The 27,698-nt window shown below is 36.5% G+C and overlaps 1 protein-coding gene across 18 annotated transcripts in view; it reads right to left on the reverse strand.

The window, feature by feature from the left end:
• The window catches only part of NCOR1 (nuclear receptor corepressor 1), a 196,025-nt gene that overhangs the window by 144,998 nt on the left and 23,329 nt on the right, over positions 1-27,698 (reverse strand). For all 18 annotated transcript variants that reach the window (XM_087825811.1, XM_087825825.1, XM_087825823.1 and 15 more), the window contains exons 2-3: positions 24,870-25,047; positions 14,297-14,430 (exon numbers count right to left, since the gene is read on the reverse strand). In XM_087825811.1, coding sequence (XP_087681937.1) covers positions 14,297-14,430; positions 24,870-24,977 — 242 coding nt within the window. In that variant the 5' untranslated portion in view covers positions 24,978-25,047. The remainder of the gene's footprint in view (positions 1-14,296; positions 14,431-24,869; positions 25,048-27,698) is intronic.

Raw genomic sequence — 27,698 nt, forward strand, 5'->3', positions numbered from 1 at the left:
AGTGAGTTTCCACAGGGGATACCAGCATTGAGAATTTTAAAACAATCAACTTCCAGAGATTCTGAACTTCCATATACACTCTTTACTTAAAATGACCTATCTTGAGAGGCAGTGTGGTAGAGTGGATGGTGCACTGCATTATGCTTTAGAAGTGCTGAATTTGAGTCTCAGGTCTGGCACATACTAGCTGTGTGATGTTGGCACCCATTAAACATCTCTAAACCTCAATTTCTTTCCTCATCTATAAAATTATTGTTGCTATTATAAAAAAACTGACTTACCAGATAATAATCTGTGGGTCTCCTTCCCCTACTTCTTTTTCACAATTGCCCTTCTGTCATTTTATAAAGAAAAGCTTAAGTCTCCCTCTTCCTGTATCTTGCACTGGAGCAATGACTGACTATCAAAGGGTAAACACCTGTAGAGCAGCAAAGAAATCCTTCGGCAAGCTAAAAGTTCCCAAATATTTGATTTTAAGAAGATTATGGAACTTAAGTTTTAAACTGATATTTTCATCTTAGATAAGAATGTGATTTGGGGCATGTACAGCATAAGAAGTTATTTGTGAACAAGATTTCTTCAGCAAAATAAAAAATAAGAATAGAGTACATGCTGTTACATTCATTCTATCAATAAGTAACATTTTAAAACAACCCCATCTATCTCATTGAAGCATGAACGCATTTCTATAAAATTTTACTTCTATTTAATAAATTTGTTACTCATTTTCTTAAATGATTGTTGTTTGATTGATTTTATAATAATTCTAATGTGTACCAGAGTAGGTGGAAGTTACACTCACTTCCTCCCAGGAGCAAATCAGAATTACAACTAAATCATACAACATTAAAGTGAATAACCAACCTAAGTCTAGTTGAACATAAGTCTTAAAACTCAGGACATACAGAAAAAGCCACAGAGACTGGTACAAAGGCAGAGAAGCAAAAAGAGCTGGCCCTGCACTGACATTCAGCAATTAAGAATTGGAAGGGATACCTCAGCTGCAAAGGTCCCACTGAGGAGAAAGGGGTCTCGACCCCTAGGTCCAGCTCCCCAGCCCAGAACACCAGTATTGGGAAGAGGAGCCACATAATATCTGGCTGAGAAAATCAGCAGAAATTCCATCTGCCAGGGTGAGATCAAAGAATGCTAGAAACACAGGTGCCTTCTTAAAGGGCCAGTGCACAAAATCTCATTTGTGGACACTTACCCCAGGCTCCAACAAAGGGACGGTAGCTCAGAGAAGACTGGAGTCATACAGGGACAGACTGGGTTGTATGGCTTCAGAGGGAGAGCTAGAGAAACATCCACCATTTTCACTGTGCTGAGTCCCTCTCCCATATCACCCACAGATGCCATATTTTCTGGGTGTAGCTTTCCCTTACACATAGCATCAGCCCCACACTCCCAACTCCTTGTGGAGCCACTCTGCCAAGTTCATGTTCTGTGGAAGAATCAGCTAGCTGTCGCCAGCTTGGGACCGCTGCAGTCTTTCTTGTAAGGCTCTTGAAGAGGTGCAGGCAGATGCAGGAGCCATCAGAGACACAAAGGGAGAGACTGAGTGGAGTGCTTTAGGCAAGGGCCATTTTCTCCCAGTGCTCCCAACTGACTACATTCCTCTTCCCCATGATAGAGGCCTGCAGAAATGCACTAATCACACCATCCAGACTATCTGGGAACGTGCCATGCCAAACTTGCACCTTTTGAAGGAATCTGTTGGCTGCAGCCAGCCTGGGGCCGAGGAAATCTTTCTTGAGAAGTTCTCGAGGACATCCGGACAACTTCAGGGGGTGTCAGAGACACCCAGGGAGAGACTGAATGGAATGGCTTTAGGTGAGGGCCACATTTCCCTTTGCGGGATAGCAATACTGCCCTGTGGCATCAGCCTGGGAAGATGCACTAGGCCTACCCTCCCAAATAACCTGAGGCCCTGCCCGAGCCCAAGTTCCCACCCTGTAGAGGAGTCCGCTGGCTGCTGGCCACCCTGGGCCTGGTTGCAGTGTTTCTTCAGTAACTTTCGAGAAGATCCAGGCAGACTCAAGGTGCATGAAATATACAAAGGGAGAGGCACAAGTCGTGTGGCTTGCCAAGGAGGGCCATTTTTCCCCGCTCGAACCAACCACTGACATCGTTCCTGTGACAGCCCTCCCTCCATGTTGCCAAATCTTAATCTGTTTTAGCCTGATGACTCTACTGGTCTCACCCTGATGACTTCCTGAGACCCCACCGAACAGCAAAGGCCCACAGGCACCAAGCAGATGGTGGCTGCCCTTGGTGTACCCTGAAACTTTTGCTGAGTGGCCTCAGACCCAGCACTGGTGCCAAGTTTGAATCACTAGTAACTTGGTGAACAATAATCACCCCTACCTAGTAACTCACTGAGAACCTGCCTCACGCAACTCACATACTACCAGAGGCAATTTCAGTGGATGAGCCTAACAGGCAGCCAGCAGGCAAAGGCAAAGGCAAAGGCAAAGGCAAATCTCAGGGTGCCTTGGGCATTTTGCTGACCTACACAAGGCTTTGTATTAGTGGAAGCCCCAGTATGCAACATGGCCCCTCCAACTAACACCCAGGCCCAGCAGAGGAAGCCACTAACCGTAGATGGCTTTAAAGCTCCTAACGAGTAACCCAGGGCTGGTCACAGCCATTGTCTGACTGACCTGCACCACAATCCCTCCCAAGAGGCCCCAGAACCAACACACCAAGTGGATGACTTCAGACTTCTTCAGAGTTAAGACCCGATTAGCTCCAAAAGCTGTACTCCCAAAGGGAGATCTCCACAGGCACCAGTTGCTTCTGTAGACAATTCAAAATTCTGCTTTGTGGGGTCAGCCCCCGCACAATAGCTCACACACTGTGGTAGGGTCAATGCTCACTGTCAGCCAGCCTGAGTGTCAACACCCACAAATAGGCCAACAGCAATCAAGACTCAATTATAACAGGAGAGCTCACATAACTCACACAAGGGACATTCATGAAGCATCTAGCTCAGGTAATCAGGGAGACTATACCATTGAGGCCCACAGGGAACCTACTACATAAGACCATCCTACCAAGACTGGGAGACAAGGCAGATCTATATAACACACAAAAACAAATAAAGACAGGCAGCGAAAACGGGAAAACAAAGAAACAAGCTCCAAATGAAACAAAAGGAGAAATTCCCAGAAAAAGAACTAAATGAAATGGTGCAGGCACTCTTATTAGATAGAGTTCAAAATAAGGGTTACAAGAGTGCTCAAGGAACTTAGAGAAAGAATGGATGAACTCAGTGAGAACTTAATCAAAAAGTTAGTAAGCATAAAAAAGGACATAGAAATCATAAAAAAAGAACCAGTCAGAAATGAAGACTACAATATCTCGAATGAAGAATGCACTGGAAGGAATAAACAGTAGGTTGGATGAAACAGAGGATCAAATCAGCTATTTGGAAGACAAGGTAGCAGAAAACATCCAATCAGTGAAGCAAAAAAAAAAAAGAATTTTAAAGAATGAGGAAATTTTAAAGGACCTCTGAGATAAAACAAGCATAACAACACCCACATTATAAGGTTACAGGAAAAAGGAAACAGAGCAAGGGATTGAGAACCCATTTGAAGAAATAATGACTGAAAACTTTCCTAACCTGGTTAAGGAACAAGATACACAAGTCCAGAAAGCACAGAGAGTCCCAAACAAGATGGAACTCATAAAGGCCCATACCAAGAAACATCAAAATTAAATTGCCAAAAGTAAAAGATAAAGAAAGAATCTTAAAAGCAGTCAGAGAAAGACAGTTACTTGTAAGAAAGCTCCAATAAGACTATCATTTGATTTCTCAACAGAAACATTTCAGGCCAGAAGGGACTGGCATGCAATATTCAAAGTGATGAAAAGCAAGGACCTATAACCAAGACAACTTTAGCCAACAAGGCTATCATTTAAACTGAAGGAGAAAGAAAGAAAGCTTCCCAGACAAGAAAAAGCTAAAGGAGTTTATCACCACCAAACCAGTATTACAAGAAATAATAAAGGGACTTTTTTAAAAACAAGACCAAAAAAAAAGAGGGACATAAATATGCATAATGAAATAACAATACGTATCTACCAATAATCCCTTTTAATATACGTGGATTAAATGTCCCAATCAAAAGACGCAGGGTAACTAAATGCATAAGAAAACAAGACCCATATATATATCCTGTCTACTAGAGACCTACCTCAGAATGAAAGACACACACACAGACAAAGAAATGAAAAAAGATATTTCATGCAAATGGAATAGAAAAAGAAGCTGGGGTAGCAATGCTTATATCAAACAAAACAGACTTTAAAACAACAGCTATAGTTAAAAGACAAAGAAGGATATTACATTATGATAAAGGGAGGAATCCAAGAAGAGGCTATAACCTTTGTAAACTTTTATGCACCCAACATAGGAGCACCTAAATATATAAAGCTAAAAATCTAGGGACAGATCAAAGGTGATATGGTCATAGTAGGAGACTTTAAACACTCCATTGACATCAATGGATAGATCTTCCAAATAGAAGATCAATAAGAAAACAGTGGCCTTAAATGACACACTAGACCAGATAAACTTAATTGATGTCTTCAGAGCGTTTCACCCCAAAGCAGCAGAATATACATTCTTGTCAAGTGGACATGAAACATTTTCCTAGATAAGGTACATGTTAGGCCACAAAACAAGTCTCAATAAATTTAAGAGTAAAATTATATCGAGTACCATCTCCAACCACAATGGTATGAAACTAGAAATCAATTACAAGAGAAAAATTGAAAAACACACAAAACATGGAAGCTAAATAACATGTAACTAAACAATGAATGGGTTAACAATGAGATTTTTTTTAATCAAAAAATACCTTGTGACAAATTACAATGAAAACATGACAACCCCATATCTGTGGGGAAAGCGAAAGCAGTCATGAGAAAGAAATTCATAGCAAGAAAGGCCTACCTCAAGAAACAAGAAATATCTCAAATAAACAATCTTACCTTACGCCTAAAGCAGGGGTGGGGGACGTCTGGCCCAAGGGCCGTATACGGCCCGCAAAATCATTTGGTCTGGCCCTGCCAAGGCAACTACAGGTGGAACTCGAAATTCAATAAATCTAAGAGCTTTTTTCATAGCTAATTTTTTAGTTGATAATTTTGTATGGCCCTTGAATAATGTTATAAATATCCAAATTGCCCTTGGCAGAAAAAAGGTTCCCCACCCCTGACCTAAAGGAACTAGAGCTAGAACAAACAACAAAGCCCAAAGTGACTAAAAAGAAGGAAATAATAAAGATCAGAACTGAAATAAATAAAACAGAGTCTAAAAAAATAAAAGATCAATGAAACCAATAGCTGGTTCTTTGAAAAGATAAACAAGGCTGATAAACCTTTAACCAAACTGATTAAGAAAAAAAAGATGACCCAAGTAAACAAAATCAGAAATGAAAGAGATGTAACAACTGACACCATGGAAATGGAAAGGATTATAAGAAAATATTACAAACAACTACATGCCAACAAATTGGGCAATCTGGAATGGGTAAACTCCTAGAAACAAACTATCTTCCAAGACTGTATCAAGATGAAACAGAAAATCTTAACAGACTGACTACAACCAACGAAATCAAAGCAGTAATCAAGCAACTCCCAACAAACAAAAGCCCTAGACTGAATAGCTTCACAGGTAAATTTTACCAAACATTCAAAAAACTAACAAACACCTATCCTTCTCAAACTATTCCAAAAACTTCAAGAAAAGGGAAGACTCACAAGCTCATTTTATAAGGCCAACATTATCCTAATTCTAAAACCAGATATTTAAAGACACTGCAGAGAAAGAAAATTATAGGCCAATATCCCTGATGAGCATAGATGCAAAAATCCTCAAAAGTATTAGGGACACTGAATTCAGCAATACATTAAAAAGATTATACACCAAGGTCAAGTGAGATTTATTCATGGGATAAAAGGTTGGTTCAATATCCACAAATCAATTAATATATCACATAAACAAAATAAAAGATAAAAATCATATGATCATATCAATATATGCAGAGAAAGCATTTGACAATTTATGATTAAAACTCTCAGCAGCCCGGCCGGGCATGGCTCAGCTGTTGAGCATTGACCTAGGATCCAGGTGATCGGGGTTCAATTCCCGGTCAGGGCACATGCCCGGGTTGCGGGCTCGATCAATGACTCTCTCATCATTGATGTTTCTGTCTCTCTCTCTCCCTCTCCTTTCCTCTCTCTGAAATCAATAAAGATATATTAAAAAAATAAAAATAAAAAAACTCTCAGCAAAGTGGGAATAGAGAGTGCATATCTCAACATAATAAAGGCTCTATACAACAAACCTATAGCTAACATCATACTCACGGGGGGAAAACTAAAAGCGTTCTTTTAAGATTAGGAACAAGACAGGAAATGTTAACTTTCATTAAGCTTATTCAACAGAGTACTGGAAGTCCTAGCCACAGAAATCAGACCAAAAAAAAAAAAAAAAGCATCCAAATTGAAAAGGAAGAAGTAAAACTGTCATTATTTGCATATGACATGATACTGTATATAGAGAACCCTAAAGATTCAACCATAAAACTACTAAAACTGATAAATGAATTTAGTAAAGTATCCAAATACAAAATAGTCAGAAATCAGTAGCATTTTTATACAACTGTAATAAACTACCAGAAAAGGAAACTAAAAAACAATACCATTTACAATTGCATAAAAAAAAAATTGGAATAAATTTAACCAGGGAGGTAAAAGGCCTGCACTCAGAAAATTGTAAGACACTAAAGAAATAAGCTGAAGAAGATACAAATAAATGGAAGCATATACCTGTGCTCATGAACAGAAAAATTAGCATTATTAAAATGTTCACACTACCCAAAGCTATCTATAGACTGAACACAATGCCTATCAAAATACCAACAGCATTTTTACAGAACTATTAAAAATAATCCAAAAATTTATATGGAACCACAAAAGACCCTGAGTAGTCACAGCAATCTTGAGAAATAAGAACAAAGTTGAAGATATCATACTACCTGATATCAAACTATACTACAAGGCTACAGTAATCAAGACTGCATGGTACTTGCATAAAAACAGATACATAGGTCAATGGAATAGAATAGAGAGCCCGGAAATAAACTCACAACTATATTGTCAATTAGTCTATGACAAAGGAAGCAAAAACATAACATGGGGTGAAGACAGCCTATTCTATAAATGTTGTTGGGAAAATTGAACAGACACATGCAAAAAAAAAAAATGAAATTAGACCACCTTCTTACCCCATATAAAAGAAGAAACTCAAAATGGATTAAAGACTAAAATGTAAAATCTGAAACTGCAAAACTCCTAGAAGAAAACATAGGCAATATAAAGTCTCTGACATTTCTCTTCACAATATTTTTTCTGATGTATCTCCTCAGACAAGGAAAACAAAACAAAAATTAAGCAATGGGACTATATCACACTAAAAAATTTTGCAGAGCAAAGGAAACCATCAAGAAAGTGAAAAGACAACGTATTAATGAAAGAAAATATTTGCCAATGATAACATTAGATACATCAAGGGTTAATATCCAAAATTTATCAAGAAATCATACAACTCAATACCAAAAAATAAAAATAAAAAATACTCCAATTAAAAAATGCACAGAGGACCTGAATAGACATACAAAAACATACTCAGCATCACTAATCTTCAGAGAAATGCAAATGAAAGCCACAATGAGGTATCACTTCACACCTGTCCAATGGCTATCATCAATAAATCAACAAATAAATGTTGGCCAAAATGTGAGAAAAAGTGAACCCTCGTTCCCTGTTCATGGGAATACAGATTGATGCAGCTACTATGGAAAACAATATGGAGGTTCCTCAAAAACTTTTAAATGGTACTGCCATATGACCCAGGAATCCCACTTCTGGGTATTTATCTAAAGAAATCCAAAATACTAACTTGAAAAGACATATATATACCCCTATGTTTACTGCAGCATATTTTACAACAGCCAAGATATGGAAACCACCTAAGTGTCCAATAATAGAGGAGTGTATAAAAATGCTGTAGTAGATATATACAATGTAATTTTACTCAGCCATAAAAAAAGAAAATCTTACCTTTTTTGACAGCATGGATGAACCTAGAGGGTACTGTGTTAAGTGAAATAAATCTGACAGAAAAAGACAAATACTATATGGTTTCACTTACATATGGAATATAAAGAGCAAAAGAAATGAACAAACAAAATATAAACACACTCACAGATACAGAGAACAGACTGATGACTGCCGGGGGGGGGTGGGGGGGGGGGACGACAACGAGGGGCTGAGTGAAAACAGTGAAGGAATTAACAACAACAAATTGGTAGTTATAAAACAGTCCCAGGATACAAAAGTACAGCATAGGGAACACAGTCAATAATATTGTAATAACTATGTATGGTGCCACATATGTACTTGAAATATCAAGGGGACCACTTTGTAGAGTACATGATTGTCTAACCACTATGCGGTATACTTGAAACTAATACAAAATGATGCTGAATATAAACTGTAATTGAAAAATAAAACTTTAAATCACTATGGTATTTAGATTCCATTGGATAGTTTTAAAAGCATACTGCAGCAGAGTTTTCTTAAATGTCAATTGTCAATATGACAAATTATATTCTCTTTTAAAATTACTATGAAGAATTTTAGATGTCCATTTAAAATAACAAGGCCGAATACAGCCTTTTCAAAATTCTTTTGAATAATATGTAAGCAACAAACTTGAAGACCACTGTTTTAATCATTTCCCTTTCTCCCCTTCAGAGGCTTCTGTCTCTCAGTGTCTTTAGATGTTAGAAATCTTACAGGTTCATCTTTAAACTATTGCTCTTCTCAATTTTCATACCTTCTCGATCACTATACCAACCTGTATCTTAAATCTAGATCCTCCCCAAGCATGCTAGATACATCTCCACTTGGATGTTTCATGGGTACACCAAACTTGATTCATACCTACTCAAGGCATCTTACATTGTTGCACTATCCTTAATCTCTATCACAGCTGTTGGAATCAACAAGGTCGAAATCTAGGATTCATCCAGGTTTCCTCCCTCTCCTTTGCCAATTGCCAAGTCTTGGAAGCATTTATCTCTTAATTTACCGATGTGTTTCCTCTCCATTTCAATTACATTGCCCTATCTCATGCTCATATTCTCTCTCTTACAGGTCCCTTATGTGTTCTCTATTGCATCTAGTCTATCCAAGTTCACCCTCCACAAAACAGCCAGAAGTAATATATCAAAAACAAGCAGACAGCATCAGGTTAAAGGCAAGCCTCTCAACACACCACTTAGAACCAGGGACACTTACTGCTGGCCTGCATGGAAATTTTGTTACAAATTTCTTTAAGTACATGCAACCTTCTGGTGTACAAGGGCCTGGCTAACTGCCTGAGCTGTATTTCAGCCCTCAGTTGTCTCCTCAAATAGGCACCATTGCTTAGAACATAATCTACAAAAACTAACTTCCAAGTATTACATTCTGCCCGTGAGAGTTACCAAAGGCAGAAGGTGAAGTATATCCAGTGCTGGAGTACAGCCTAAGGCATCCAGGACATAAAACAAGTCAGACAGAGTATGGAAAGCTTTCTTTCCACTAAAAAATCAGATTTTTCCCATTTCAGCTTGCCAGGCTTTTAGAACAAAACCACTGACACATTAATAAGTAAATATATAACATTTAAAATTTCAAAAAATTTAAATGAACTATGAAAATCTTTATTAAAAAAATTACAATTATATATTGAAAATCCTGATGAAGCTAAGCATGAAATTTGCATTCTAAATTAGCATATTTGCCTTTTGAAAACTAACTCCTGTAGAATGGTACACAGAATGGTGCAGCCAATTTGGAAACAGTCTGTTAGCTTCTCAAACGGTAAACAAAGAAATCTTACAGGTTCACTTTTACTATATGATCCAGAAATTCTACTCCTAGGTAAATTTCCGAAAGGAAAATATATGCCACATAAAAATTTGAGCATGAATATGCACAGCAGCATTATTCATAATAGTCAAAAAGTGAAGATAACTCAAAATATCTAACAATTGATGAATGGATAAACAAAATGTATATCCAAAACTAGAAATAAAAGACAAATCCACCGGATTTTCATACTAAAAACTCTATAGCTTTTAAACTTAAAAGTTCCTACATTTTACTCGCTTTCATTTCTTAATAGTATCTTTAAATACCTTTAAAACAAGTTAAAGTTATCAAATGGATTTTTTTTTTTACTGCAATATACCTATACTGTATCACTTTAATTTTAAAGAAAGGATATCCCTCATTAGGGGAAATATGTCATAAAGTACATAGCTATTCAAAATAGTGGTCCGCAAAGATCATCAAGAATTATGTCAATTGATTTTATTTATTCCCAGCTAATGAAAGCTGTTCTCTGAAACAAAACTGATTTTGCTTAAATTTAAGAATTTACCAGTATGATTTGGCTTGTTCTTCTTTTGCTCAAGGGAAAACCAATTATCTGAATTCCAGTGAATCTTTTAAAATATCTGAAATTACTTGCCCAACTGTTCTGCATCTTTTAATCTAAATATCCAAATACTCTGAATAGTTTTATATGGACTAATTTTTCCAATGAAATCTAGAAAGCATGATAGATGACATTCACATAGAAATGACTGACTTTTTATGAATATTGAGCTTATAAAATGATATACATTTACTAACAAAAAAAAATTCCAGGAATACCGAACAGAACAAAGGAAGCAAATCGCCCCAAATATCACCACATAGAAACAATGCTAAAATTATGTGAATATCATTCCCAGACACCACTTTATTTTTATATACAGATGGACAAACATACAGGAAAAATAAAACAATAAAAAAATCACATACAGTATTTTTAAAAGAATATTTGGTTTAGTTTTAGACAGATATAAGAGAAACAAATAAAATATAATAAAGCTTAAAATGGAAGAATTGCTGCTATATACCAGATAAATGCTCCTTTACCACAAGAAAATTGGTTCCTAAAAAACTTGTTAAAGGGTACGGAAAAAATAATAAAAATCATTCAAAAGGTAGAATTTTAGCCCTGCCGATGTGGCTCAGTGGTTAAGAGTGTTGGCCTGTGCACCAAAGAGTCGCGGGTTCGATTCCCAGTCAAAGGCATGGACCTGGGTCACAGGTCCAACTCTAGACCCTGGTTGGCACACGTGGGGGAGGCAACCATCAATGTGTCTCTTTCACATTGATGTCTGTCTGTCTGGGTCTCTCTCCTTCTCTCCCACACACCCTTCCCCTCCGTTCCATTCTCTAAAAAAAAAGAAAATCAATGGAAAAAAATATCCTTGGGTGAAGATTAACCAAAAAAAGGTGGAATTTTATTTAACTTAACATTTCCATTTTAGAAGTACCAAATCACTCCAGCCACACTTTTCTAACTCATACCTTTATACATTCTCCCAATACTTACCATACCTCTAAGTGGGTGGTTATATTATTTTTACTTTGTCAAGGTTTACTATTGACATTCTGTTATGAAACCAGAAGTCATCGGGGCGTCTCATATGGACTTACTACTTAAATGGCTTTACGGCATCTATTCTCTGTGTAAGCTAGATTCCATCACCTACTAGAAATTCTTTTAAAAAGTTTTAAAATGTTCAGTGCTTTCGTGTCAAAGAATGTCTGTTGCTTTTATTCTTAAGCATGTCTCATATAATATTCTTAGATATCAATTTCTTTCCCTGAGAACTTTTTAGTTATTGCTCTATCTTCTGTCACTATAAAAGTTTGAGGCCAGACTCTCTTCTCCAGGTAAAGGGTTTATTTTCCTTCCTGGATTCCTGATTATTTTACTTATCCTTGAACTTTAATAAGTTAATCAGGATCTGTCTTGATATTGATCATTCTGTGTTATTTTTTCCTGGAGACAGGTATGGCTATGTCCTATGAAACTACAAAGTATTTCCTTCACTTTACAAGGAAAAACGGAGATTGTTTTATTATGAATTTTTTTTCCTTTACCAAGTTCTCCACTTCAAAAACACATGTCCATATGATACATTGGATGATTTTAATTTGTCCTCCAATTTCTTTCTAATTGATTTAATCTTTGTCTTCTGCATTTACTTGGATTATCTCAAGATTTTCTTCCATAACAAAGGTCTGACCTTTAGCTACACCTACTTTAACCCTTGTTTCTCCTCATTTTAGATGTTAAATTTATAGTGGTGAGCTTGGGGACACTGGAATGTCCAATCTTTCATTTTCTCTAATTTGGCTGTTTTGTTTTTTGACTACTTCATTTTTAAGTTCTTCTATAATGCGTAGCATTCACGTGGTTTGCTCTTTGTTTTTTGTCTTTTTACACATAGAGGTCTTTGGGGCATACTGTACTGCTTATTTTCTTTTCCAGGAAATTTTAAGGGACCTCTGAGACAAAACAGGTACAATATGGATGGCCCTACTCAGACTTTTTCTTTGGTGTGGAATGGTGTGCATGGGTTTTCCTTGCTCGTCTCTCCTTTGCCTGTCATGTGTCTGTCTACAGATGGAGGACTAAGTATGACTTTCTAGATATTTTTCTACAACCTGAGGGAACATGGAAATAGAGCAAAGTAGGGGAAACCTTGGTTGAGGCTGTCAGAGCCTTTGGTAGGAATCCTGGCCCAATCAACTAGCCAGACATGTACACCTATCCTAAGAGTTTTGGCTCACCAATGTGGAAAACGACACACTGTGACTGCCTTTCCAGCAGGATGGCATATGGGGATTCCCAAGCAAACCATTCACCACAACCACCCACACTTAAATGTTCTCAAATTGAAGAGAATTCATGAGAAATCCTAGGCCTTTACTGAACCTTTTTGTTTCTTCAACACTGCTTCTTCTATGAGTGCAGAAGTAGGGACTAGAAAGCCAAGTGATGCAAGATTCTTCTAATTCCTTCCTCAAATACCATTTTTCCAAGTTTACAGCAGTGGCTGTATGCCTTTCCTTCTTTATAGAGGGAGCATTTTTAGCCCCTTTTTTAAAAACTATTTTTTTATATTTTCTAAATATTGGGGGAAGAATGATCTGAATTCTCTCTACAATCTTCACCAAGAAATGTATTTTAAAATAATTTTAAACATTACCTAATAATTTCAAACCTTTTATTACCTTAAAACCTAAATAGTAAACATATTTTTAAAATAGGAAATCAAGTTCTTTATAAAACTGCTAGAACCAGAAAGGCAATTTAATAAAGGTAGTTATTATATTTTGAAATACTTTATATCAAGATTAAGAATGGAGTCAAAGATAACAGAGATGGTAAGTACACTAAGGAAAATGAGTATCTAACATGTACCTAATCAAATACTATCCTTAGAGGACAAGGCCATTATTATCCCCACTTTTACAGGTGAGAAAACTAAGGTTTGAAGAGCCTAAATCAGTGATTTGCAATCCTGACTACAAATGAGAATGACCTGGGAAACTTTAGACATAAACGAACGCCTGGGCCCAATCCCAGAGATTGATTTAATTACAGTTGACCCTTCAACAATACAGGAGTTAGGAGTGCCACCACCCACACAGTAGAAAATCCACTATTATCTTATGTCGCCCCTCTGCATATGCAGAGTCCCAACAGCCAGATGACCCTAGAACAACCGGGATTTGAACTACGTGGGTCAACTGAACTGCAGTTAGTTGAACTGTGTCAACTGAAAAAAATCTGTGTATAAGTGAACCTGCACAGGTCAAACACATGTTGTATTCTGAAATGAGACTTGGGAATCTAGTTTTAAAAGCTCCCAGGCAGTTCTAACATGTAGCCTAAATTGAGAACACCAGTTTATACAGGGTGGCACAAAAGTAGATTTACAGTTGTTTGTATGGCAAATAATACAATAATTAATAAAAAATAATGCAAGAATAAACTGCGTGTGTCTCATAAACCTACTTTTGCCCACCCTGTATAATGTGATCAAGGTCACACAGCTGACCAGGATTCGAGTGTAGGTCTACCTGACTTCCCAATGCACAGCATTAACTCTGAACTCAGGTAAGAAGTTTTAAGAGTTTGTTCACTATTACAACTACTTCCAAGGATAATATAAACAAGCTCAAAACACAAACTATAAATGGCCAATCACGACTTGGTTAATAAAATTGCAAAATAAAAAATTAAATTAAAAACAATAACACACTTGTGAAGTATACAAATTTCACAAGTTCAGTCCTAGAAACATAAAAGAAAGCCCATTACCTGTCAGAACCTGGGTGAAATTCTGAAAGCAAGGAAGGTCGTCTGCGAAGCTGTTGTTGCTGCTGTTGCTGCAAAAGCTGTGATGCTTGACTGACTTCAAGATGAGAAGAACGATAATCAGGGACTGCAAATTCCTAGTATTAGAATAATCATACATTATTTATTAAGCAAAAGGTGAAAAGCATCATGAAATCAAACGAAGTATAAATGCATGAAGGCAGTTATGAGCCACTAAGTATGGAAAGAAACAGCAATAATAATTTCAACCCTTTACTTATCTAATTCTTTCCCATAAACCTAAAGTAATCAACATTTTAACTATATATCATTCCAAAGAATTCAAATTAAATTTTGTGTTCAATTTCAATTTATTCTTCTAACAACATATCCAATAATTTCCAATCTATATTATTCATGTAGTAAGATCTCAAACTCGTATTCAGTATGAAATCCTAAAAAGCACGCCCATCTTAAACTCAAAATCAGTAAGCTGGAAGGGTCACAAAAGCCATCTAGTTAAATTCACATATATTTACAAACGAAAAAACAGAAGTCCAGAGAATCAACCGGCTAGTTAAGAGTAATAGTTTTTCCATCATTCCTAGGTGGGTGGTTTTCTGTTTTCCTACTTTTCCTTTATTATCTTTTTGTTGAAAATGCAAAAGTTTCTTTTCAAAAGGAATCTATTAATGCTAATAATCACAGATAACCACAGAATTACCAAATAACCCAGGAATTCCACTCTTAGGTATGCACACAAGGTAATTAAAAGAATATGTCTACACACAAAAATCTGCACACAAATTTTCAAAGCCGCATTATTTACAACAGAAAAAAGGAGAAAGAATCCAAAAGTCCACTGACTTATAAATGGACAAACAAAAGGTAGTATACAAGCATTCCCCACTTCTGAAAAGTTCCACTTACACCACTTCACTTTTACAAAAGAGCTACATTAGTATCTGTTTTCACTAACCAAAAGAAATCCAAAGAGGATTTTCACTTTCAGGGAATAAGGCAAAAAGTGAAAAAATGTTGTTTGTTTTGCAGTGAGCTATTGTAAAAGCGGTGGACCCCAAGAAGTAAAACTGGCTCCACCAAGCTCCTTCCCCAGAAACTACCTTCAGCATCTCAGCATCAAACCGCCATAGCTTTGAACTGCATCTGTGAACACCTGTGTTTATACCTCGATTTATTTGGGGCATCTGGTAGCAAGATGTGTCCTAAGGTATCAGAAAAGTCTAAGAACTTGTAAGGGTGTTGTGCTTGGCATAAAACTGGACAATAACATTTCAATGGTGGTGAACAAAAAAAATAAAGACATTGTGTATGCACTAAATTTGCCTGTGTCCACCATTTGTACTAGTTACACAAGGAGAGAAAGTATCTTGAAGGCTGCCAAAGTTACCATTTGTTTTGCTAGTAGTAAAGTGGTCTCTCTTAGTCAGTATCCAGGAATGGATAAAATGGAAAGTCTACCACTGGAGTGGATTGATGGGTGTACAAAGCATGGTGTTCCATTATCTTATAATTTAGGAGAAATCAGTCTTTTCAATAGATTAATCTAAACTGTACATACATTATTTCTACTTTATATACACTGTCATTCCTGCTTTTACTACTACATGTTAGTGTTATTTAAGGTTTTATGTATTATTTGGTATGACTTGGTAGGTTATTTTTGGGATCAAGGAATGCTCAAAGACTTTCCAATATAAATTAATGGTAATTGCTCCTTTTCACCTTATGAAAGATGTCATAGCAGTAGGAACTTGTATCTATACAATGGAATATTATTCAGCTATAAAAAAGAAAGAACTACTAATACATGCTACAACATAAATGAACCTAGAAACAAAATGCTAATTTAAAACAGACATAAAAGGCCACATACTATATGATTCCATCTAAATGAAATGTCTACAAGAGGCTAACCAATAGAGATTGAAGGGAACAGGGGAACTGGAATTAATTAACTATTAGGTATGGGGTTTCATTCTCGGTGATGAAAAATTTCTGAAATTAGATAATGATAATGACTGTCCAACATAGTGAATATACTAAAGTCCGCTATATTATACACTTTAAAACAATGAATTTTATGTTATATGAATTGTATATCAACAAAAATATTTTAAAAATCATTAACAGATAACACTGAGCTGTACAGACCGAAAAATGGGGTAAAGAGGTCCAGAGCCCTTCACTATAGGCAGATAACAGTAAAACATAGTTCATACATAGTCTAAGAAAAAAATAAAAGGTACAACATTGAAAACATAACCAAGAAAAATAAGACACTGAAATAAGACAATGTCCAGAATTACAGTCCCATAGTAAACAGCTAAAAAATTGGACATAACATAGGAACAATTTTCAAGCACTGGGCAATAGGACTTGATCGCTGAGAAAAATGAAACAAGTGGTTAAGTTCTACTACATTCCAGACTTTCTGTCTGAATGTGATTTCCAAACTGCATCCCAGGGAAAGGAACCCAGTGTACCACAATCTTGTTCATTGAAGAAACAACCATACTAATTTGGGAAAGGCAAATAGAATTTCTGAAGACTTCCAGAGAGAATGAAGTTACAAAGAGAAAGACTTTCTGAAATCTAAATATGAGTTTCTCTAAATCTTTTTAAAAATATATATTTTAATTGATTTTAGAGAGAAAGGGAGAGGGGGAAAGAGAGAAAAACATCAATATGAGAAACATCGATTAACTGCCTCCCACACGCACCCTGACTGAAGTCGAGCCAGCAACCTGTACATGTGCCCTGACTGGGAATGGAACTATGACCTTCAGGTGCACAGGACAACCGAAGCTCATTAAGAGACTGAATAACTATCAACCTCTGGGTGCTTTCAGTCTTTGCCTGATTTGCTTCTGGACCCAGGGCTAGGAAAAGCAGACCTTGATGTCCACCTTGGTCCAGCAGAGGGAATCACAAACGTGGATTGTTGACAGATCCAAACAGGGTACTCAAGGCCAATCACAAACAGTGTTTGACATTGGCCTACACCAGAGATTGTCCAAAAGACTGGGAGTCCTAGCAGATCTACCTAATACATAGAAACAAATCTAAACAGGCAGCCAAAATGGGCAGACAAAAAAACAAGCCACAAATGAAAGAACAAAAGAATTCTCCAGAAGAAGAGCTAAATGAAATGGAGATAAGCAATCTATCAGATATAAAGTTCAGAATACTGATCATAAGGATGCTCAAGAGCATGGGAAAAGGAATGTAAAGTATGAAGGAAATTAAGAATGACATAGCAGAAATAATAAAATAAAGAAACATTGGAAGTAATAAACAGCAGATTAGAGGAAGCTGAGGAAAAGATCAGTGAATCAGAAGACAGGGTAGAAAAAAAATCACTCAATCAGACAACCAAAAAGAAAAAGCAATTAAAAAAACAAGAGGACATTTTAAGGGAGCTGTGGGACAACATGAAAGTTAACAATATTGGCCTCATAGGAGTACCATAAGATTAGAAAGAAAGAGTTAGAGAACCTGTTTGAAGAAATAATGGCAGAAACTTCCCTAACATGGTCAAGGAAAAAGTCATACAAGTTCTGGAGGCACACAGAGTCCCAAGCAAGAAGAACTCAAAGAGGCCCACACTCAGACACATCATAATTAAAATGCCAAGAATTTAAGACAAAGAGAGAATCTTCTCAAAGGCAGCAAGAGAAAAGCAATCTCTTACCTACAAAGGAGCTCCCATAAGGCTGTCAGCTGATTTCTCATCAGAAACTCTATAGGCCAGAGGGAATGGCATGAAGTATTCAAGGTAACACAAAACAAGGATCTGAAACCAAGACTACTCTGTCCAGCAAGGCTACCATTCAAAATAGATGCTGAAATAGCAAGCTTCCCAGACAAAAAAAGGGCTAAAGGAGTTTATCACCATCAAGCCAGCATTGCAAGAAATGTTAACGGGACTGCAGTAATAAGGAGCTGAAACAGACAAACAAACAGAAACACAGCACAAAGAAATAAAATGGCAAGAGATAAGTACCTATCAATAATAACCTTAAATATAAATGGATTAAATGCTCCAATAAAAAGACATAGGGTAGCTGAATGGATAAGAAAACATGACCCATATATACGCTGTCTACAAGAACCCCATCTCAGAACAAAAGACTCACACAGGATGAAAGTGAAGGGTTAGATTTTTTTTCAAGCAAATGGAAAAGTAAAAAAAAGTGGGAGTAGCAATACTTATATCTGAAAAAAGAAGACTTCAAAACAAAGGCCATAACAAGAGACAATAAAGGTCACTACATAATACTAAAGGGATCAATCCAACAAGAGGCTATAACCCTGGTAAACATAAATGCACCCAATATAGGAGCACTTAAATGTATTTAAAAACTCTTGGAGGACTTTCAGGGAGAGATAAACAGCAATACAGTCATAGAAGGTGACTTTAACATCCCACTAACATCACTGGATAGATCTTCCAGACAAAAAAAATCAACAAGGAAACAGTGACTTGAAATGACACACTTGATCATATGGACTTAATTGATATTTACAGAACATTTCATCCCAAAGCTGCAGAATATACATTCTTCTCAAATGCACATGGAACATTCTCAAAGACAGACCACAAAGTATGACAAAAAATAAGTCTTTACAAGTTTAAGAAGACTAAAATCATATCAAGCATCTTCTCATATCACAACAGTATGAAACTAGAAATCAACTACAATAAAAAATCCCTCAAAAACATTCTAACACATGGAAGCCAAATAGCATGTCATTAAACAATGAATGGGTTACCAATGAGATCAAGAAAGAAATCAAAAACTTCCTGGAAACCAATGAAAATGAACAAACACTAACCCAAAATCTATAGGACAGTGAAAGCAGTACTGAGAGGGAAGTTCACTACATTACAGGCCTACCTCAAGAAACAAAAAAAATCTCAAATAAACGATGTTACCCTACAACTGAAAGAATAGAAAGAGAACAAGGAAAGCCCAAAGGAAGTAGAAGGAACACAGAGACTAAAAAAACCATACAAAAGATCAAGGAAACCAAGAGCTGGTTCTTTCAAAAGAGAAACAAGATTGAACCTTTAGCCCGACTACTCAAGAAACAGAGAGGACCCAAATAAATAAAATAAGAAATGAAAGGCCTGGTTGGTTTTGCTCAATGGTTAGTGTCAGCCTGCAGACTGAAGGGTCTCGGGTTCGAGTCCAGCCAAGGGCACATACCTCGGTTGCAGGCTCGATCCCCAGCCCCAGTCGGGGTGCACGTGGGAGGCAACTAATCGATGTGTCTCTCCCACATCGATGTCTCCCCCCACTTCTCTTTGAAAAAGCAATGGAAAAAATACCCTCAATGAGTATTTAAAAAAAAAAAAGAAAAAGAAAAATGAAAGTGGCAAAATAACTGACACCACAGAAATGCAAAGGATTGTAAGAAGATATGAACATTTATATGCCAACAATCTGGACAACCTGGGTGAAATGGACAGACTCCTGTAAACATACTATCTTTCAAAAAACTCAATCAAAAATAATCAGAAACCTGAACAGGCCTATAATTAGTAATAAAACTGAAGCAGTAATAAAAAACTCCCAGCAATCAAAAGTCCTGGACCAGATGTATTTATAGACAAGTTTTACAGAACATTCAAAGAACTAACAATTATCCTCCTCAAACTATTCCAAAAAATTCAAGAGGAGGGAAGACTTTCACAGACTTTTAATAAGGCAGCATTATCCAGATAAACTCTATGCAGAAAGAAAATTATAGGCCAGTATTCCTAATGAACACAAATGTTAAAATCCTTAACAAAATACTCAGCAAACTGAATTCAGTGATATATTAAAAAGATCATACATCATGCATGACCAAGTGGGATTTATTTCGCGGATGCAAGGCTAGTACAATATTTGCAAGCCAATAAATGTGACAGATCACATAAACAAATGAAGGATAAAAATCACAAATCATCTCAATAGACACAAAAAAAGCACTTGACAAAATCCAGCACCCATTTTTTATAGAAACTCTCAGGAAAGTGGGAAGAGAGGAAACATATCTCCACATAACAAAGGCCATATATGCCAAATCATATTCAATGGGCAAAAACTAAAACCGTTTCCCTTAAGAACTGGGACAAGAAAAGGTTGTCGACTTTCACCACTCTTACGCAACACAGTAATGGAAGTCCTAGCCACAGTAATCAGACAAGAAAAAAATCGAAGGCATCCAAATTGGAAAGGAGGAAGTAAAACTGTCATTATTCACAGATGACATGACATTGTACAGAGAAAACCCTAAAGACTCCGCCAAACAACTACTAGATTTAATAAATTAATTTGGCACAATAGCAGGATACAAAATTAACATCCAGAAATCAATAGCATTTTTATGCACCAATAATAAACACTCACAAAGAGAAACTGAAAAAAAGTTCCATTTACCATTGCGATAACAAAAATAAGATATCTAGGAATAAACTTAACCAAGGAGGTAAAAGACCTGTATTTGGAAAACTACGGGACATTGAAAAATAAATAGAGGAAAATACAAACAAGTGGAAGAATATATCGTGTTCATGGATTGGACATCATTAAAATGTCCATATTGCCCGCTAGGCGTAGCTCAGTGGTTGAGCGTCAACCTAGGATCCAGGCGATCGGGGTTCGATTCCGGGTCAGGGCACATGCCCGGGCTGTGGGCTCAATCAATGACTCTCTCATCATTGATGTTTCTCTCTCTCTCTCCCTCTCCTCTACTCTCTCTGAAATCAATAAAGATTTTAAAAAAAAAACAAAAAAAGTCCATACTACTCAAAGCAATCTATAGATTTAACATAATCCCTATTAACATACCATTGGCATATTTCACAGGTCTAGAACAAATATTCCAAAAATTTCTATGGAACCAAAAAAGACCCCAAATAGCCCCAGCAATCTTGAGAAAGAAGAACAAAGTTGGAAGGATCAAAATACCGGATATCAATCTATTTTACAAAGCCATTCTAATAAAAACTTCCTGGTACTGGCACAAGTACAGGCATATAGATTAATGGAACAGACCAAAGACCCCAGAAACTGACCCACGCCATTATGGTCAATTAGTATTAGACAAAGGATGCAAGAATATACAATAGAGTAAAGACAAAATAGGTCCAGAGACATGGATGCTGAAAGAGACTTACAGATCACAGAGGGGAGGGGGTGGGGGGTAGGGCAGAAAGAGATTAACCAAAGAACTTACATGCATATATGCATAACCCAGATAATAATGTGGTGAAGGCCTGGGGAAGGGCAGGTTCTGGGTGGAGGGGGGCAAATGGGGGAAGACGGGGGACATGTGTAATACGGTCAACAATAAAAATAAATTTACAAAAAGAAAGAAAAACAAAAGAAAATTCTAAGCCCCAATGACTTCACTGACAAATTCTATTAAACATGTAAGAATGAAAAAAGTATCAATCCTACATAAACTCTTTAAGAGAATACAGAAAGAGTGAATAATTCCCTAATTAACAACATTCTTAATCGTGAAAGACTGAACGTTTTCCTCTTAAGATCAGAAACGAGGCAAGAATTCCCGCTCTCATCCCTTCTATTGAACACTGTACTAGATTAGATATTCTAGCCAGTGCAATAAGGATGAAAGAGAAAAGGCATCAAGTTTGGAAAGATAGAAGCAAAACTGACTTTATTCTCAGGTTACAAGATCATCTACACAGAAAATTCTGTGAAATCTTTAAAAAAGCAACTAGAAGAAACAAGTAAGGTTGCAGGATATAAAATCAATATATATCACAGCAACAAACAACTGATATTCCACAAGCAATATCATTTACAATAGCATAAAAAATATGAATTATTTAGAAATAAATGTGACAAAAGATGTGTACACTGAAAAATATAAAACATTACTGAGAAAAATTCATGAAAATCTAAACAAATGGAGAGATATGCCATGTTCACAGGCCAGAAGATTAAAAGTTGTTAAAATGTCAATTCCCTCCAAAATAAATCTCTAGATTCAATACAGCCCCAATCAAAATCTCAGAAATATTTTTGTAGAAACTGACAAGCTGATTCTAAAATGTATATAGAAATGCTAAGGACCTAGAATGTTCAAAACGACAATTCAGGAAGGAATCACACTATTTAATTTCAATTTATAAAGCTATCATAATAAAGATTGTGTGAAGTGCTTTATTAAAAGATTAAATGTTGCCCAGCCAGCATGGATCAGTGGTTGAGCACTGACATTATGATCCAGGGGATCAGGGTTTGATTCACAGCCAGGGCACATGCCCGGGTTGTGAGCTCGATTCCCAGCAGGGGGTGTAGGGGAGGCAGCTGATCAATGACTCTCTAATCAATGATGTTTCTATCTCTCTCTCCCTCTCTCTGAAATCAATAAAGACATATATTTTTTAAAAAGATTAAATGTTTCTGTACACAGAATATCACACCAATGTGCAGGAAAGACAGACAAAATATATCAATGGGACAGTAGAGAAAACAGAAATAGACTTGCACATACATGGTCAATTGATTTTCAATAAAAGTACCAAAGCAAATCACTGGGGAAAGGATAATCTTTTCAACAAATGGTTTCTAGAACAATTGAATACCCAATATGCAAAACAACTTGTACATCACACCATAAAATTTTAATTCAAAATAGGTCATGGATTTAAATATAAAATCCAAAATTTTTAAAATTAGGAGAGAATCTTAATGACCTTGAGTTTGGCAAAAAATGTATTGTAAATGGTGTTGACACAAAAAGCAAGAAATACAAAAGACAAATTAATACATTGGACTTGATAAAAATGAAAAACATATATTCTCCAAAAGATACTACTAAGAAAACAAGGCAAGCTCGGCGGGCATGGCTCAGTGGTTGAGCATCAACCTATGATCTAGGAGATCGAGGTTGGATTCCTGGTCAGGGCACATGCCCGGGGTTGTGGGCTCGATCCCAAGTAGGGGGAGAGTAGGATGCAGCTAATCAATGGCTCTTTCATCATTGATGTTTCTCTCTCTCCCTCTCCTTTCCTCTCTCTGAAATCAATAAAGACATTTTTAAAAAAAAGAGAGAGAGAGAGAAGAAGGCAATACTTCTCTATATAATCTAAATATAGCAAACACATAGACACTTTTTTTTCTAAATAATTTCATTTATAATAACCAAAAACTGGAATAGGTAACTAGACAAACAATTTGTGGTACATCCATACCCAGTCAAGTAGTTAAAAAGTAGTTAACTATTGAGATGTACCAAAACATAAATAAATCTCAAAAATATTATGGGAAGCAAAATAAGCCATAGATAAAAGAGTTCACATGAAACTCAAGACAAATCTATTATGACGGCAGATCAGTGGTTTTCTGTGAGCTAAGGTTGGTGGGAAGTAGGGAAGGGGGCTTGACCTTGATGGGGAAAAAGAGAACTTTCAGGGGTGACAGAAATGTTCTATATCTTCATTTGGTGGTGGTTTTTATGCATGTATAAATCTTTCAAAATGTATACATATATTTAAATTTTATTATGTATAAACTGAACCTCAAAGTTCATTTTTTTAAACAAAGAAGCAATGATGATCTAGGAAATTAGTAATCAGATGAATAACACTGGGGTGAGGGAGGACATTCAACACCGAATCATGATAAAAATTCTTAATCTAGAAAGCAACTTCTTTGACCAAAAAAGGGCATCTACAAAAAAGTGCCAATAATATTATACTTAATGGTGGAAGACTGAATGTTTCCCTAAACAGAAACAAGGTAAGAATGTCCATGCTCACTCTGTAAATATGACCACACTTCAAACGAGTCCTCAGTAGTAACCAGTAGTATTCAACTATATTTTGCTGGTAAATTTGTTTTCTCTCTCTGAATGACCATTTCATCTCTTCCCTTCCACTTTTTCTTCAAACCTCTTAAGTCCCTGTAACTGCCCCACTCTAAGATAATAATTTCTTCTAATATTTTATTTTTCACAAGGTAAATCAATCATACAAACTTTCATCTTCCTACCATCGAACCTGTCAAGAAGGGTGAGGCCCTATCCTGGCCATCACTCAAAAGCGGCCAGTTATCGGCCAGCTTAATACTCAACCAAAACTTGAGAGCATAGAAACTCTAGGTAACTGATATTCTTCTATCAACAAATCCTACAATCAAACACAACAAATCCTACAACAAAATCCTACAGGTCACTCTGTCATAAATCTGTCATAAAGCCATAGTAAGAAGCCAAAGATAATTAATCCCCAACCTTTAACTCTTCATCTTTGAGACTGGTTCCTGCCTTTAAAATACACACACACGCGCGCGCACACACAGAGGATGGCAAAAGTAGGTTTATAAATGTAATATAAACAATACAATAATTAATAAATAATAATACAAGAATAAACTCTGTGTTTCACGTACTCACAGCTGTAAACCTACTTTTGCCAACCCCTGTATATGTGTAACAACTACATTTGGTTTCTGACCAACAAATATAACAGGAAAAGTAAATAAAAACACAAAAAACATATGCAATTTGCACAGTATTTGTTCCTTACCTGCTGGTGCCGGGTGCTGGGAAAGGTGTACTGAACAGAGTGGGAAGGATAACGGCTTTGTTCTGTGCTGAATGCTCCTTGGTTGGGAGGATAACCTGAACTTGACATTATCAGTAAAGAAGTCCTCACCAGGATGTGAGATCAAGTCCAACAAACAATCATGTTTCTAGGAAACCACCTAAACAGAATGGGGGAAAAAATAGAACTGATAAGAACTAAAGCACCAGGTGTACTTCTAATAAATTATAACTATAGCTACATAAATAAAACCACAATTACCAGTAAAAGCTTTCTCTCATGTATTTACTTAATAGAAATTAATGATGTTTAAAAAACACTAACAGGTCTTTCCCTTTACACTTAAAAAAGGTTATTTACTATATCACAAATAATATCAGCAGCTAAATAAAGTAAAAACATGGGGCCTGGCACATAGCAACTGCTCAGTAAATGTCTTTCTATAAAAGTTTTAGAAACAATTATTATATATTACAAAAACAAAAATCCATGATTGTAAATTTGGGGGGATAAAAAGTCAACGGTTAAAAGGATTCAAGAGTATTTACAAGGTAGGCATTTATGCAGAGGAAATACTGTTTTTGTTAAATAATTCTGCCCCAAAATGATAACCTAAGAAAGCACGAATAGGAAAGCTTTCATGGAAAAACAAAGTGAGACTATCACTTCAAAGAAGACAACTGCCAATATTTGTAAAAATTAGAATTTTGGAAAAACTTGCACCTGCCACCATGAACTTGACAATTTCCCCACATTTAAAGACTTCTGACAAGACTGGTGGTGTTAAGTGTGCATTTTCGATACTATATAATAAAATGTTCCAACATCTGAAATACCTGCATAACTCAACGAATCAGTATTTTCCAAAATGACTAATACACAATGTTACAAAATTATATGTGACTATTTATTTAGAGCACGATATTTTACTACAATTAAATAAAGTACATGACAAACCAATAAATGTTTACTATGACAGAATATATAAGATTCACTGATATGGCTTCAGATTCTACACAGCAACAAACCTTTTAAAAATTACCACTTTTCTGGTTTAGGTGTAGTATAAAAGAATATCCACAATTATCTTTAAAATCTATTAAAATACCCCTGTTTTCCAAATACATATCTGTGTGAGGTTAGCTTTTCTTCATAAACTTCAATCAAAACAACATACTGTAAGACTGAACACAGAAGCAGATATGAGAATCAAGCTATCTTCTTTTAAGCCAGATATTAAAGAGGTTTGCAAAAATGTAAAATAATGCCACTCTTCTCAACAAATTTTGTTTTTTTAATTTTAGAAAATAGTTATTAAAGTGTTCTATATATTAACATTAAGTGGGTCTGTATTATCTCTAAATGAATAAAAATCTTTAAAGTTTCCCCCATTTTAATATCTAATGTGATAAATGTCAACATATATAATCCATATAAACAAAAGCTCCTTGGAGTTCTAAATTTTTAAGAGTGTAAATGAGTCCTGGGACCAAAATGTTTGATGACCACTGGCCTAGAGAATTAGCTCAATCTTTAGATTGACTAGCATTAGTGTCCTACACGTCGGTCACACCCAGGTCCATGTGCACACACTCCTTCTAGAGAACCTGCCCCTAGTTAAGGTGTGGTTTTGACACCATGTTTGTATCAAGTGAACTACCCTACTGGACCAGGGGTGTACCAATCAGATCCCTCTTCAGGAATTTGGAATTGAAAACATGAGCTACAGGGACCTGAGTTGCAAACTGGCTGCATACTTTGGCTCATCTTAACTCTTGCTGTGGCCACTTTGCAAAAGTATTTGCCACAGAAGTTATAGAGGAAGTAGAGAACACCAATCTAGACACAGAATAGAGTAGACATGAACAGAGAAGTAGAACCAAGAGAACTTGCAGACCCCTAAGACACAGCAGCAGTTGCTTTGGATCCTGATTCTTCATTCCAGGGGTCGGTCCCCACAAGAGGCTGCTATACTTCTTTCCCTGTCCTTGGATACCTGTTAAACTGAACTACATAGTCTTACAGTAAGTCCTCCTTTACTAAATACAAGTGGAGTAGGTTTTCATTTCTTAGAATTGTAAGATCTCAAGTCCCAAAATAACTATACGGCCCAACCGGGCATGGCTCAGCGGTTGAGCGTCTACCTAGGATCCAAGCGGTCGGGGTTCGATTCCCGGTCAGGGCACATGCCCAGGTTGCAGGCTCAATCAATGACTCTCTCATCATTGATGTTTCTCTCTCTCTCTCCCTCTCCTTTCCTCTCTCTGAAATCAATAAAGATATATTTTTTTTTTAAAAAGTTAAAAAATAAATAACTATACAAACTTTGGAAACAACACCAAGTGTCATTTCCATCAACTGATGAATGAATAAATAAAATCTGGTTTACCATACAAGGGAATATTATTCTGTCATTAAAAAGAATGGCCCTGGCCAGTGTGGCTCAGTGGTTAGAGCATCAGCCCACACACTGAAAGGTCAGGGGTTCGATTCCTGGTCAAGGGCATGTACATGGGTTGCAGGTTCGCTCCCCGAGCCCTAGCTGAGGAGTGTGCAGGAGGCAGCCAGTTGCATCGATGTTTCTCTTTCCCCCCACCCCTCTCTTCCACCCTCTCTAAAAAAAAAAAAAAAAAAAAGAAAGAAAATGAAGTACTGATACCCGCTATAACTTGGATGAATACTGAAAACATTACGCTAAGTAAAAATATCCAATCATGAAAGTTCACATTTTGTATGTTTCCTTTCATATGAAAGTCCAGAATGGTCAAATCTATAGTGATAGTGCATTTGTGGGGTGGGGATGAAGGAATA

This window comes from Miniopterus natalensis, chromosome 17 (genome assembly GCF_054644295.1).
Source record: "Miniopterus natalensis isolate mMinNat1 chromosome 17, mMinNat1.hap1, whole genome shotgun sequence".
Taxonomy (NCBI): domain Eukaryota; kingdom Metazoa; phylum Chordata; class Mammalia; order Chiroptera; family Miniopteridae; genus Miniopterus; species Miniopterus natalensis.